General features: G+C 53.1%; 1 protein-coding gene across 8 annotated transcripts in view; it reads right to left on the bottom strand.

The window, feature by feature from the left end:
* CPEB2 (cytoplasmic polyadenylation element binding protein 2) overlaps positions 1 to 8,346 on the bottom strand; it is a gene marked incomplete at its 5' end in the record, with an annotated part of 59,755 nt that extends 51,409 nt beyond the window's left edge. For 2 of the 8 annotated variants that reach the window (XM_081158653.1, XM_081158655.1), the window contains 3 exons: positions 3,226 to 3,315; positions 4,063 to 4,344; positions 6,736 to 8,346. In XM_081158653.1, coding sequence (XP_081014779.1) covers positions 3,226 to 3,315; positions 4,063 to 4,344; positions 6,736 to 8,346 — 1,983 coding nt within the window. Of the gene's footprint in view, positions 1 to 3,225; positions 3,316 to 4,053; positions 4,345 to 6,735 lie in introns of all 8 variants that reach the window. The other 6 variants (XM_081158657.1, XM_081158659.1, XM_081158656.1 and 3 more) reach the window with 4 other exon arrangements.
* Between the last annotated feature and the right edge of the window lie 5,676 nt (positions 8,347 to 14,022).

Below are 14,022 nucleotides of genomic sequence, written 5' to 3'. Positions count from 1 at the left end.
TTTTTGTGTAAAGAGAATAAAGACTCCAAATAATATATTTTTCTGAAAGAGATGACCATGTTGTCATTTATCACATTATCATCATACCCCGAATTTTAAAGATTGGTGGAAAATACGTTCAATTAATTCAAGGCAGTTCACGTGACCTGCTCAAGAACTGCAGGCAGAACCTCCATCAGAACACAAATCTAGAGTTGAATATACTGATAATCTCCCAGCTGGAGGAAGGCCAACACACGTCTCACAGGCTTCAGGGGCTACGTTATAGTTTTAAAGGCCTGATGTTGTTGTGTTTACAGAGAACTGATGGGCCATATAAGAACCTGTAATAACTTCAGCTACTAGTATATTTACTCTTTCATTTAAAATAGTCAGGTGTCAATGAATAAATATACTGCAACCTTAATATCTAAAGGAAATTCAATTTTAAGGTAATTTAGAACTCACACTTTTGAATATGATTTCTTGCACGGGTAACTAGCTAAGAGAGTTTTAAAGAAAAGTAATTCTTAGCCTTAAAGATATTAATGGAGATAGCTAACATTCATTTTCAAGTAAGAAATATGCATAACGATTTATATTTGTTTTAAAAAAGTTTTTCATTTGAACCTGGTCCATAAAAAGTGGATTATTTAAAATAAAGACATGCAAACCTGAAAAATTTTATGTACATCTGAAATAAAACCAACCAATAAAATTATTTCTTTCCCACTTACTGAATTCAATTATAGGTAAGGCCTGAAGTATCCAGGTATAAGAGTTAAGACTTCAGTTCTAGTTTAGTATTTTTAAGGCCTAATCAATTGGAGACTAAAGGAAATGAAAACTTAAATGTTTTAAAATAATGTATTTGTTAACTAACACTTATTAGTATTAGAATGTTGTATATGATGCAAAAGAATGAGATGAAAATAATCCCTCTACATATTTGTTTTAAATATTTTCTATAATTTTAACTTTGCCAAATAGTGAGGAACTACCCAACAGTTTAAGATACCAACTGCAGTTTGTAGCTACTGCTGTATTTTTAAGAATCTCAACTTCAAATACCTCAACCTTTTATGGTAGAAGAAACACAGAACAAATTTTGTACAAGTACCCTTAAGGTACTCAAAGGAGACAACAAAATTGCTTTCAAGACCAGCTGAGAGGTCATACACTACCTTCCTACTGCTTGGGACCAAAACCCATCTCTTCGCCCCCAATAAACCAAGACCCTTGGATTCTAAAAATAAGGGGGGGAGGGTGGCTAGTAGGGACCAGGGAAGAGGGAGGCAGGAGGAAAAGAAATGGCCAAGAGAGGTCAGAGAAAGTGTAAGAACTAAAAAGGTCTCACGTGACCTAGTTCCTGCTATAATGAAACTATGACCCAAACAGATGAAGGCCCATAAACTGTGTCATACGATGTCATAAAGAGAGTGAGAGGAAGAGGAAGACTGTCATAAAGAGAGTGAGAGGAAGAGGAAGATGGTTTGGGTTTCAAACTGCCTTTGCTTCTAGTTTAGTTCATTTTTCACTATCTTTTTGTTTTCATCACTGTCTCCAGCTTATCACATAACACCTCTTGCTAAGAGTCCATAAGGAATGCCAATTCCTCAGTCACTTACAAAAAAAAAAGAAAAAAAGAAAAAAATTTTTACTAGAATGAATTTATCTAAAACCCTAGATACTAGATTACAAAATAGGTAAAAGCATAGTGGCTCTGACTGTGGTCTAAGAGGGAGGGTTGGAGGCACTCACCCTGGGGCACCCCCAGGGGCACCGCTGCAGAGCCCGACTTGCAAACTTCCCCCCTTTCCTCATCACCTCTGCTCTCAGGATTCCACCAACTGACACCATCTCAACACCCTATTTTCTCAGCATATGCTCCCCACACCAACCGCAGGCCCTTTACATGGCAGCCAATTTGCCTTCCTCCTCTGGAGAGGCATATCCCTCTCTTAGGTCGACCCTTTTATACTGGAATAATTTTGTCTCTTCCACTCTAAAAATATGTGCCTTGCCAACTTCAAAATATTACCATAATTCTTCTCTTCTAACATACCATTTCCTAGGCATTTACATATTCAATGCGAACGACATAAAAATGCTACCATAAAAATGCCACTAATATGGCCTAAAGGAACAAGGGTGAAAAAGGGAGTAGAAATAGATGGATGGCTAACTTTCACCAAGACAGTAAATTACAAATTACACGAGATAACTACTTATTTTGAAGTGAAGATCCTGGCAGGACTACTTTGGTAAATAGGTAGGACTTGTCTAAAACAAGTGCTAATGGTTGATTACTGAAGTTACTGCTAACCCTCCAGGTCAGAATGTTATTTACAAATGTATTATTAATCTATTTACACAGTCCTTACTTGTAAAATCATCTCCTGTTGATAAGTTAACTAAGGAAGAGTCTTAGCTAAGATAACATAGCTCTATTCAGTGGACTCCTATAATGTCAACTCTGTGCTCAAACTTGGGTTCTGCAGAAAAGAACCCTCTTATGTAAGGACTGAGTTTTCTACGTATCCCAAAATAATTCTCAACACCTAGTACCCAGTATGCATTCAAATTTAGTCTGTAGGAAGAGACAGAGCATTTTGTAAGCACAAAAGGCTTGATAGTAATTTGATTTATACTGGTGCCCAGCTGACTCAGTGTTTTTCCCAGAGAAACTGATTATTTGGAAGAAGACAACATGTAAGAGCAGTAACAAAATTTAGAAGAAATACTGTACCATAAAATTTTTTATCGAGTTGAAAAAGCTGAACTAAGACAGGCCTTTTCAAGAAACATATCTCAAGACCAATGTAGCAGAGTTTACGAAAAACTTTACTAAAAAATCCTGTAAAACACTGGTGATATGTAAAGTTGGAGGTTAAATAAACATATGATTTTGTATCTAATCGAAAAGACTTCTAAAAGGAGATAAAATATCTGTTCCATTTGACTGATGTTTAAAGCCAGGTGCTCTTGGGTATATAATTCCTTTTTCCAAAAATAAACTTATGTTTCGGAAATATAAAATGATCATGAATTACATTTAAATATAAAAATGAAGCATTTTATATTCAATAGTTTAAGTCAAGTGACCCTTTAAAAATAAATTCCTTTAACACTCTCTGACATATGCTTAAATAGGTATAATTGGAAATTAAAATAATAAACCCTCCTGGTAATATAAACACTAAACTCCTAGCCAAAGTCCTGAAAAATATACACTGTGCAGCCTACCTGGTCTATTCTGGATGTTCCGGCTGCAGTGCACCAACTATCTTGGAGTGAATCTGAGCCCCAAGCTGGCAACTGCAAACTAGATCTCACCTTCAACAGCATAGAAGTTTTCATCAGAAATAAGCAGTTCTCTTCCCCATACCCACCCACAAAAAAAAAAAAAAAAAAAAAAAAAAAAAGCACAGAGTTCTTTCTATCTTTATTCCATCTTCTAAAAGTATTAGGAAAAAAATCTAATTTTAAATATCCATAAAGGAGTTTCATTAACCTGTAATATCAACGAAATACAAGGAGGCCTGAAAAAATGTCAACCATCATAACTAGTAGGCCACATTTAGAAAAAAACAGTCATGAACCAGTGAAGACAAAATTTAATTCTATGTAAAAAGCCCTAATATTATTTTGCCATAATCATAGCTGTACTAAGTATATTCTAATATACGTACAGCCGATCGTAGTCAAATCTATGCACTGTTAACATTTTAGTTTAGCTATACTGTAGGAAAAACTCATTTTGGTGACCCATTAAAGATTAATAAATTAAGGCATTCTTAAGGAGTTGCCAATTAAAATCTTCAATATGTACTTAAGAAATTCAGCAGGTTTTTCTACATTTTATGAAGCTTATTTACTATTGTGCGCTTACAGAATTTTTTATAGTGTCAATTTTCTTCATACAGGTGTTTTATCCTGATGATGATACTATATATGGTTAAAAACAAAAACTTTCTCTTTTTTAATCTGTTAATTTTATCACACTACTACTACCACCACCACTCAATTTCTAATTTTGAACGATTAACATTAGAAATAAGGCCCTTTGCATACCATCCTTACCTGTAAGGGTAAGAGTGTATTACTATTGCTGTCTGTTCTGAACACATTGTCTTCAATCCAAGATTTTGGCGTCAGTGACGGAGCAGAGCGAGTAAACTTCGGTGGTGCGATGACATTACCAGAAAACGGTTTTTTCAGGGGGGAAATCTGATTCATAGTTCCTGGAATTCCCATGTTTCCAGTTCTACGATGATCTCTGCTGTGCATCGTTCCCCAGGACATACTTCCAGTGCCCCAGCCACTGCTCTGATGGTTGCTCCAAGGAGATTGTTTCAGAAGAGGCTGGGAAAAACATATCTATTTAAATTACAGGCATTTAAAGAGTTTATAACTGAAGTTCAAATTTTGGACCTGAGCTAAGAATTTATATGTTCTTTAAAAAGTTAAATGCAGAATATATAAAATATATCTTTAATTAGTTTACCAAAAGTAACAGGCTTGAGATCTTGCTGAACTAAAACATCCATTTAAGGTGAGGGGAGTTTTCATCCTCTTGTCTACTTATAAATTATACTGAATCAAACGGAGATTTCATGACAATTACAAAAATAGAAGCATAGTAGTTATTTTTTTCCCCTTCAGAGAGGACCATATACATGATATATACATTTAAATTGAAATTAACTTTGAAGATCCTTAATGATATACCTTACATTATGAACTTAAAGCAACATAGGCACACAACTAAAAATATGGCCTTTATCCATCAAAACATACCAACCATATGGGAGAAATATTTGGACTAGCTTTCCAATACAAGTTGTATCACTGCAAAAGTGAATAATAAGATTTGGTATTATTCTGCTATACAAATTAATGAAGGCCTTTTGGGATAGGGAAAGTATAGGAAACAGGTTCTTTTCTGCACTGTTTTTCTGAACTGTTAAGATCTTTTATTCCAGTTTTAGTGTAGTTTCTTCCACAGTGTTTGTGTTTTTTTCACTTAATTATCCACGGAACTGCTAAGCAATTATCTAATGTTACCCATAGGTGGATCCACTGAGATATAAAAAATAAACAACTACACGCTTTGGTTATTCTAGTAAAGACCTTAATAATACGAGTCTCCATTAGCTTCATCCATTTTCCCCAAAAGTAGACTATATTCCAAACTGGAACGGATGGCAAAAAGTTATGTCATCGACGAGCCTGTCAACTGCAGGTTTTGAAAATGTGTTCCCTGCTAACAACTAGATTATCAATAAACTTACACTTTAACAATTGTGCGCTAACATGTAGCCGAAACGGGCAGGGGCCGGGCAGGCGCCGAGTCAGCGCGCAGCTCCCTAGAGAACCTGCTCCCGACGCACGAGCCGCGCCCGGCCGGCCGCGCACCTGCCCGCGAACACGCCGCCTGCGGACCGACGGGCCGCGCGGGGCGGGGCGGCCGCTGCCTCCCGCGCGGGACGCGGGGCAGCGGCGGGACGCGGGGCGCCGGCCGCACGGCCCGCGGCTCCCGCCCGAGCCCAGTGACAGCTGTCACCTCCTCCCCGCGGGCCCATCTTTCCGCAGCCGGCGGCTCGCGGCCGAGGGCGGGTCACGGACGCGGCCTCCACGTTCCACACCGTCTTCGGGAACGGAAAGGCAGCACCGCCGCAACAAAAAACCCTACCATTTTCTGTGCCAAGTTTCCACTTAAAAACCGTGCCCATCATGAAGAAGCGGAGCGTTATTTCAGACCCCGCGTTCCCACCCTCTCGGGCCGCGTCCCGCGCTCTCGGGCGCTGTAACTGCTGCGCCGCTCCCGGGGCGGACTGTTAACTGTCGCTCGGGTGTCAAAGCCGCGGCTCGCCCTTCACACGGCCGGTCGCCCGACACTCCCCGGCCCGCGGCGGGTTCCGGAGCGAGCGGGCACCGGCCACGGCCGCCCCGCCGCCCTCGCGCGAAACGGCCCCGCAGGGCGCCCCCGCCCGCCCCGAGCGCGCCCGAGGCCCGAGGCGCCGCGCCGACCGGGCAGCGCGGGCCGGGCCGGGGCGGGGAGCGCGGCCCGCGGGCGGCTCCGTGCGGCGCGGACCCGGGCAGCGGGCGGCGCCGGGCGGTTGGGCCCGCGAGGGCGTCCCGAAGGCGCCCCGGAGCCGCCCGCCCTCCCTCCCAGGCGCCGCGCCGCGGCCCGGCTCCACTTCGGTTTGGTTTAAAAACGCACGAAACGTTACCCGGCCGGGAACGGGCGCGGGCTCCACGGGCGCGTCCTCGTGGGGACGCGGGGCCGGCTCCCGGCGGCTCCCAGGCCCTCGGGCGGCGCGGAGGACGCGGCCCCGGCCCCGGGCGCCGGGCGGGCAGCCGCCGGGCCGCTCCGCTCCGCTCCCGCCGCCCCGCGCTGCCGACGGAGCGGGAAACAAACTCGCGGGCAGCGCCCGCCGCGGGTCCCTCACTGGGCGACACGCACCGGCCCCGGCGACCATGTCCCTCCTTCCCAAGTTCGCTTCCCACGCCGCCCGGGCCCGCCGGCCCCGCGTCCCCGCCTCGTCCCCGCCGCGACTCTCGGGTTCGGGAACCCGGACGGCGGCCCTCCGGCGGGGGGCGTCCGCGGGCGGGGTCGCGGGGAGGGTGTCCCGCGGCGAGGGGCGCGGGGCCCGCCCGCCCGCGTTCCAGGGGCGCCCGGCCCGGCTTCCAGCGCGCCCGCCGGGGCCAGGACCGAGCCGAGCCCCGCGCCCGCCCGCCGCGCCCGCGCACCTGGTGGTGGTTGTAGTTGTTCCTCTGCTGCAGGAAGGCGGCCGCCGGGTGCTGCTGCTGGAGCTGCGGGCTGACGGGCGACCGCCGGCTGGGCGGCTGCTGCGGGGCCGCGGGCGGGGGCGGCTGCTGAGGTAAACTCATGGCGGGCGGGGGCACCGCGGGCGCCGAGAACGGGCCGCCGAAGCCGCCGCCGCCGCCGCCGGCCGGGACGCCGAGCCCCGCGCAGCCGTGCGGGGACACGGGCGAGAAGCTGGGGAAGAAGGCCGGGTTCATGGACGACGGCAGCCCGGGGTAGAAGCCGTTCTCCGGGTCGGGGCTGGGCGGCGGCATGGCGCTGAGCGAGCCGCCGCCGCCGCCGCCTCCCGGGGCGGCGCTGGACGAGCCCGGCGGCGGCGGCGGCTGCGGCTGCGGCGGCTGCTGGGGCGGCGGCGGCGGCGGCGGCTGCTGGGGCGGCGGCTGCGGCTGCGGCGGCGGCTGGGGCGGCGGCGACGCGGGCTGCACCGACCAGGGGGTGCCGAAGCCGGGCAGCGGCGGCGGCGGCGACGCGGAGCCGCCTCCCCCGCCGCCGGGGGGCCCCCCGCCCGCGCCGCCGCCGCCGCCGCCGCCGCCGCCGCCCGGGTGCGGAAGGTCCGGGCTCTGCAGGCTGCTGAAGGCGCCCGCGCCGAGCGCACCGCCGGGCAGGAGGCTGCTGGGGCTGCCGAGCAGAGGGTGGTTGGGCGACTCCATGGAGCCCGGCGCGGGGTTCACCGGCGGCGTCGAGGGGGCCAAGCCCGCATCGGGGGGCTCGGCGGCGCTGCCCTCGCCCGCGGCCGGGGTCCTGCGAGGGCTGCCCGCGCCTCCGTGGCGGCGCCGCGGGGCTGCGGGCGGCGAAGGCTGGAGCTGCGGGAGCGGGGGCAGGTCGGCCGGGCGCTGCCGCGGGGCGAAGTCCTGCGGCGGGAGGTGCGGCGGGTGCGGGAGGCTGAACGGCGGTGGCGGCGGCGGCGGCGGGCGCGGGGCGGGCGGCGGGCTGAGCCGGCCGGGGCGGCGGAGCGGCGGCGGCTTCGAGTCCGGAGGGTGGGGAAGGCGGGGAGGGCTGAACTCTTTCCTCTTCTGGCTGCTCAGCTGCTGCTGCTGCCGCTCACTGAAGTCCTGCGGGGAGGCGGTGCGGCAGCAGCAGCGGGAGGAGGCGGAGGAGGAGGCGGGGAGGTGCAGACTCGGTTTGAAGTCCTGGGAGGGGAGGAGGTGGGTCACACCCGCGTTCGTGCCGCCGCCGGGGCGGTGGTTGGGGAGTTTCTCCGCGGCCGCCGCCCCCGAGCGCGGCCGCGCCGGCTGCTGTGTCAGCCCCGGCGGCCGCTCATCCTGCATGGCCTGCCGCGGCGCCGGGCGCCGGGGGCGAGGGGACGCGGCCGCCGCGCCGCCCGGGGGCCCGGGGAAGGCGGCGGCGGCCTCCGGGAGCGCGGTGACAGGCGGCGGCGGCGGGAGCGGGCCGCAGGGCGTGGCGGCGGGCGGCGGGGCGGCGGCCGCGGGGGGCCCCGCGGCGTAAGGACGGTACGCCCCGCCGCCGAAGAGGGGCCCGGGGCTGCTGCTGCGGAGCGGGGCGGTCTGCAGCGCCCCGAGCCCGAAGTCCCTCATTTATCAGGCCGGCGGCCCCGGGAGGAGACGCGCCCCGTCCGCTGCCCGCCTCGGAAGCCGCCGGGTCGGGGGCGGCGCGGCCGTGGTGGAAGGAGGGGGAGTCAGTGAGAGGGACACCGTGACTGAGGCAGGGGCGCGACTTGAGCCCCGCCGCCCCTCTCGGCGGCTACCGCCGCCACCCGAGACCGGCTCGGGCGCCGCCGCCGTCGCCGCCCTGGCCGCTTAAGAAGCCCGGAACGTGCGTCAGCGCCACCTCACAATCGCCCCGCCCCCCGCGGTGCGTCCCGGCGCGCGCTGGCGCAGCGCCGCCGCGCCCCAGGCCCCGCCCCGGGCCCCGCCCCTCGTTAGTATGCAGGCAGCCGGGGCGCGCGGCGCGTCTCCGAGCCCCTCCCCTCCCGGGGAGCGGGCGCGGCCGGTTGGGGCGGCGGGCGGCCCCCGGGATTCCGAGCGCCTGGCCCGCGCCAGTGAGGAGCCGGCACGCGCGAGCGGCGCGGACGATTCCGGGGCAACGGCCCCTCCTGCTCCTGGCCGATGGCGCCCCCCGCCCCTCGGGTCCGGTCTCCTCCGCCCCACCCTGGGTCACGTGAGGCCCGGCCTTCCCCGCGCCTGGGCCTCCCCAGGAAGGGACTTCCCGCGGGGGAAACCGAGGCGGGGAGGCGGACTGCGAGCGTCCCAGCCCCCTGCGCGGGGACCCCAGCCCTCCCGCCCCAGCACCGGGGCTCTCCGCCGACCGGCCGGTGCGGGCGCCGCCTGCCTCGCGGAGGGCCGGTGGCTCCCTGCAGCGCTGGCCCCGCTCAGGCCCGACGTGGAGACACCCTCCACCCCCGGGCGCCCCAGAAAGGGCCGCCTCAGGCTGGGTTCCGCGTTCCGCCTGCGGCCAGGGACCCTCCTGCGGGCGCGTGGAGGTGCCTTCCCTTACTGAACACGCACCCGCCGCGTGCCGCGGTGTCTCTCGGGTCGTGGGAGCGGAGTGCCCGGGACCTGCCACGGCCCCCGCGGAGTTTGCACCCACGCTCCGTAGCCCGAGGGAGCGCCCGCGTCACCCTGGGCCAGCCCCGTCCCCCAGCTTCCTATACGCGCTCCCTGCGCCGCCCGGAGGACCCGCGTGGGGGCCCTTCCCCCGGCCGTGCCCACCCCCGTCAGAGGGAGACCCTAACGCGGACGTCTCCTAAGCTTTGTGAATTCGGGGGGGGGGAGCCCTCACGTCGGGGAAGGGCCCCTGCTGGACAGCAGGCTGGGGGCGAAGGGGCGCAGAGGCCAGGGCTTCCCCCCACCCCCACCCCGCCCGGGCTCCCGCCTGGAGCAGGGGAAGAGGCACCGGAGGTGCGCAGCGAAAAGCTGGCCGTGCAGGAAACCCCGAGAGTCTGGACGAAGGGCAGCGACGCGCGGTGGACACGGACCTCATGGCCCGCCCAGCTCTGCAGCTAGGGCTTCTCTGGGCGCTCGGGGAAGTGAAAGCGGGGACCGAACCCCTGAACCCCAGAGCAGGGAGGACCCCCAGGGACAGGAAATGGATCCACAAGACTGGGCTGTTAGAGCTGGGCTGAGGTGCAGGGTCCTAGTTGGCACACTGACGCGCTGACACTACACTGCAGGGCCTCGCCGGTGCGCGCTGACGCTGCAGTGCAGGGCCTCGCTGGCGCATGCTGACGCTGCAGTGTAGGCCTCGCTGGCGCGCTGACGCTGCAGTGCAGGGCCTCGCTGGCGCACGCTGACATTGCAGTGTAGGGTCATCGTTGGCGCACGCTGGCGCTGCAGTGCAGGGCCTCGCTGGCGCACGCTGGCGCTGCAGTGTAGGCCTCGCTGGCGCACGCTGGCGCTGCAGTGTAGGGCCTCGCTGGCGCGCTGACGCTGCAGTGTAGGGCCTCGCTGGCGCACGCTGACATTGCAGTGTAGGGTCATCGTTGGCGCACGCTGACGCTGCAGTGTAGGGCCTCGCTGGCACGCTGACGCTGCAGTGCAGGGCCTCGCTGGCGCGCTGACGCTGCAGTGTAGGGTCATCGTTGGCGCACTGACGCTGCAGTGTAGGGCCTCGCTGGCGCGCTGACGCTGCAGTGCAGGGCCTCGCTGGCACGCTGACGCTGCAGTGCAGGGCCTGGCTGGCGCGCTGACGCTGCAGTGCAGGGTCATCGTTGGCGCACTGACGCTGCAGTGCAGGGCCTCGCTGGCACGCTGACGCTGCAGTGCAGGGCCTCGCTGGCGCGCTGACGCTGCAGTGCAGGGTCATCGTTGGCGCGCTGACGCTGCAGTGCAGGGCCTCGCTGGCGCGCTGACGCTGCAGTGCAGGGTCATCGTTGGCGCACTGACGCTGCAGTGCAGGGCCTGGCTGGCGCGCACTGACACTGCAGGCCCGCGTCCCGTTTTCAGCCCTCCTCTGTTCCACTTCCACGTGGTTACTGCAGTGCTCCAAATCTGAGTAAATCGGAATAAATGCAGTAGGAAGAGAGCAATGTTGCAGGGAAAATGCGTTCTCTGTACAGCGTGTGTGTGTCTGATAGCCTGCCTAATACACTGGCTTTGATATCGCCTTGGTCATAAGGAAAAAGTACTTAAAAACTCAAACAATTCATAAATTGGTCAGGTGCCTAGAAAATTAGTTCGAGTTAATAATCTCCAAACCACTTTTACCAATCAGGCAAAATATGGAACTGGAGGAGTACTTTTATTATTCTAAATTACATTGTCTAGAAAATAAACCGAGCTCATTAAAATTAAAACTATAAATGGCCATTTTTCAGGGCACCTATTGACACATCCATAACTATTATTCATTAATGTATTTTACAGGAAAAAACTTTCAGCAATTGAGGCATGTAAAATCTTTAAAATGAACAAATTTTTTTCTAAACAAAGTTATATTTGACTGGGATCAGCTGCAGACCCAACAAATCTTAAAAGAGGAAGGAAATCTAGGCATAAATCTTAGCTCAATTACCCATTAAAATTGCAGAGAGCGTACATTTAAATGCTAACTGGTGCCATTCTGGGCTAAAGTTTGAAGAAGAAAAAAGATTTCTTGGTTTTCTGATACTGGTTTTGTTTTAGAAAATTCAGAGCTGTTCAACATGGAAGGACACCATCCAGTCCGGTGTTACCTAATAAGGTCACACTTGGTACTGAGTCCACCAGCTTCCACAGTCCAACTGACAGACACTCCCTCCGCATCCCAGAGAGTGATCGTGAAGGGCCCGTCTTTTAATAAGAGGAAAATTACATTCTGAAAGCTAAAACTTTTAACCTGGTGAGCATCCCGTCATTGACAATAGTCACACCAAAAGGTTTCCTGGAGGGCAGGTGGCTAGGGAGGGGTGGGAGTGGGTCAGCAGGGAGGGGCGTGCCCTCTAACAGGCCCCACGTCTGCACCACGAATGTTATAACCTTTCTCACGTGGAAATGTTAACTATGACTATTAACTTGGTCCCTGACTTTGACAGTCCCATGTTCATTTCTCCCCATGGTCCTGGGCCAGTGTTTTTAAAAATATTTTTTCTATAACCCAGGGAAGACTCAAACACAAATATACACACAGATACTCATGTACACGCACAAACATGCAACTGAAATAAAGCTTTTATTAAGTAATTCTTACTCTTAATACATACAAAAAGCTCTATTTTAAGATTCCATTTGCTTTATTAAATCACTCAGTTGATATTGAGACCCACGGTTGGGTCGTGAGCCGACATCTTAGAGCTGTCCTGGAAGAGCATCACCGCCCCGGTCGTAAAGCCGCCTCTTCCTACCTTCGTTCTCAGCTGCTGACCTGGCTTCCTGTTAACCTTAGAAAAACACGCCGTTGCAGGAGAGCTTCCCCAGGTCCTCGCTGCCCCCTCTTCCAGTCACCCTGTCCTTGTACAACTCATCTCTCCTCCTGCTACAGGAAGGGCCTGTGCATGCCCCACGCTCCCATCTCAGGTCTAAGGCCTGCCCCTCCACTGGTGCACCAGATCCTCCCCCCATGTGCTCAGGACAGGGCTTCGCAGACATCCCAATGTCTCATGACATTCCAAATGTCACATGTCCAAAATTGAAGCCCTCGTTTCAATCCCCATCTCAGTGAAGGGCACCCCGTTGTGCTAGTTGCTCAGGCCAGATACCTTGGGGTCATTCTTACTTCCGTTTCTCTTACAGCATATCTAAGCATCATTACAGGCTGCTTGGCCTACCTTTAAATTACATCCAGAATCCAACCACTTCTCACCGCAAGCAACCTGGCCACGCCATTCAGGATGGACTGACTCACTGACAAAGGAAAAGATCTAGAATCTTGTGCTGATGATAAAGGATAGTCCTCAAACATGATAAAATGTCTCCCAGGTGGTGTCACTCTTTGTGGTGCTTGGGAGATTTGTCATCCAATTTCAGTAGTCCCTCCTAAGAGAGCGGCCTTCCACCTCTCCTGTAATTCCTTCCACGATGCTCATGCGGCTCTTGTGTAGACTGACTCAACTGTTTCATTGCTTCTTGCCTTTTGTCTTTAATGCCGGTCAACTTGACTAGATTATAAGTCTTTGAAGGCAGTGGCTATGTGTTAAATATTCCTTTATTTTCCTGCTGCTTCTTGATTCATTTTTGTATCTAGAAACTATGTGTTGAGTGCCTATTATGTGCCAGACACTGTGCTCGGGACTAGGGTTACAACCGTGAACAGGAGACTCCTATTAGTGTCTGCGTAATCAGAGAGGCTGTAAATAATTGTTTGCTGTTGATTCTAGTTATGATAAACTCAGCCCTAATTGTCTAGACAGAGTCATAAAGAGTGAGATTCCAGGCTGAAACTGACCTACTAAATTGGAGTCCTTCGTGCTGCAACACAGCACTGCTGGGCTGGTCATGGGCGGAGCCGGCAGATGGCCAGGGAAGGCTGAGGTAAGGCAAATTCAGCAGGAAGGCAGGAGAAAATTACACACTGAAACACATTGTAATTCTAGCTTGAAATGAGATTTTCATTCATTATCTCCTTTACTTGCTACAATATACTTTGTGAGTAGAGAGAGAAAACAATATTCCTATTTTATAGTTGGAAAACCAAAGCCTAGAAACAAAGTAATTTACCTACCATCCTGGTGTGGATAGCCTGGCTTAATATTCCTATCTCCCCATTTCTCAGTCCCCTGCTCCCTGAGTTGTCCCTCAGGCTGTCGCCAGAAATGCTCAATTTACCTGAGCAAAACAGAGCCACAGTGACAGGCCCTAAAAACAATTGTTACTACTTCTATCAAAGGAGGGGATAGAAAGGATAATCCTTAAGGCCTTCTCAGTAACACCTAACTATATGAAAAACAATTGGCAGAAGTGATCTCAGAGTGAAAGCATCGTATTTTCCAAATACATACCCCACAGATTCGGAAACACTCCTCAAATGTGCTTACTCCTCCTTTCTCCTATTAGAAGACTGAAGGCCTGGTGGTGTCGATTGGATAGACTGCATTTCATTATTTTATTTTACATTCTAGAAAGCTAACTCCTTCCATTGATAAATTAGTCTATGCAGAGAAAAGTGAAGATGCATTTTGACTAAATACTGAATATTCAGGTTTTATGTAGATGGAGTGTTGCGTCTATCAAATTGATCTTAATCTTTTTAGAATCTTAGAAAGAAGATTAAAAGTTTTAAGTGTTTATTTTGTAGACTATGAATGTTCAATAAAAAAGGAAAATCGGGGAGTTTATTTG

This window comes from Miniopterus schreibersii (assembly GCF_964146895.1).
Source record: "Miniopterus schreibersii genome assembly, chromosome: 1".
Lineage (NCBI taxonomy): Eukaryota > Metazoa > Chordata > Mammalia > Chiroptera > Miniopteridae > Miniopterus > Miniopterus schreibersii.
Note: the sequence above shows the minus strand (reverse complement) of the source record. Positions and strands in the feature narration are given on the sequence as shown.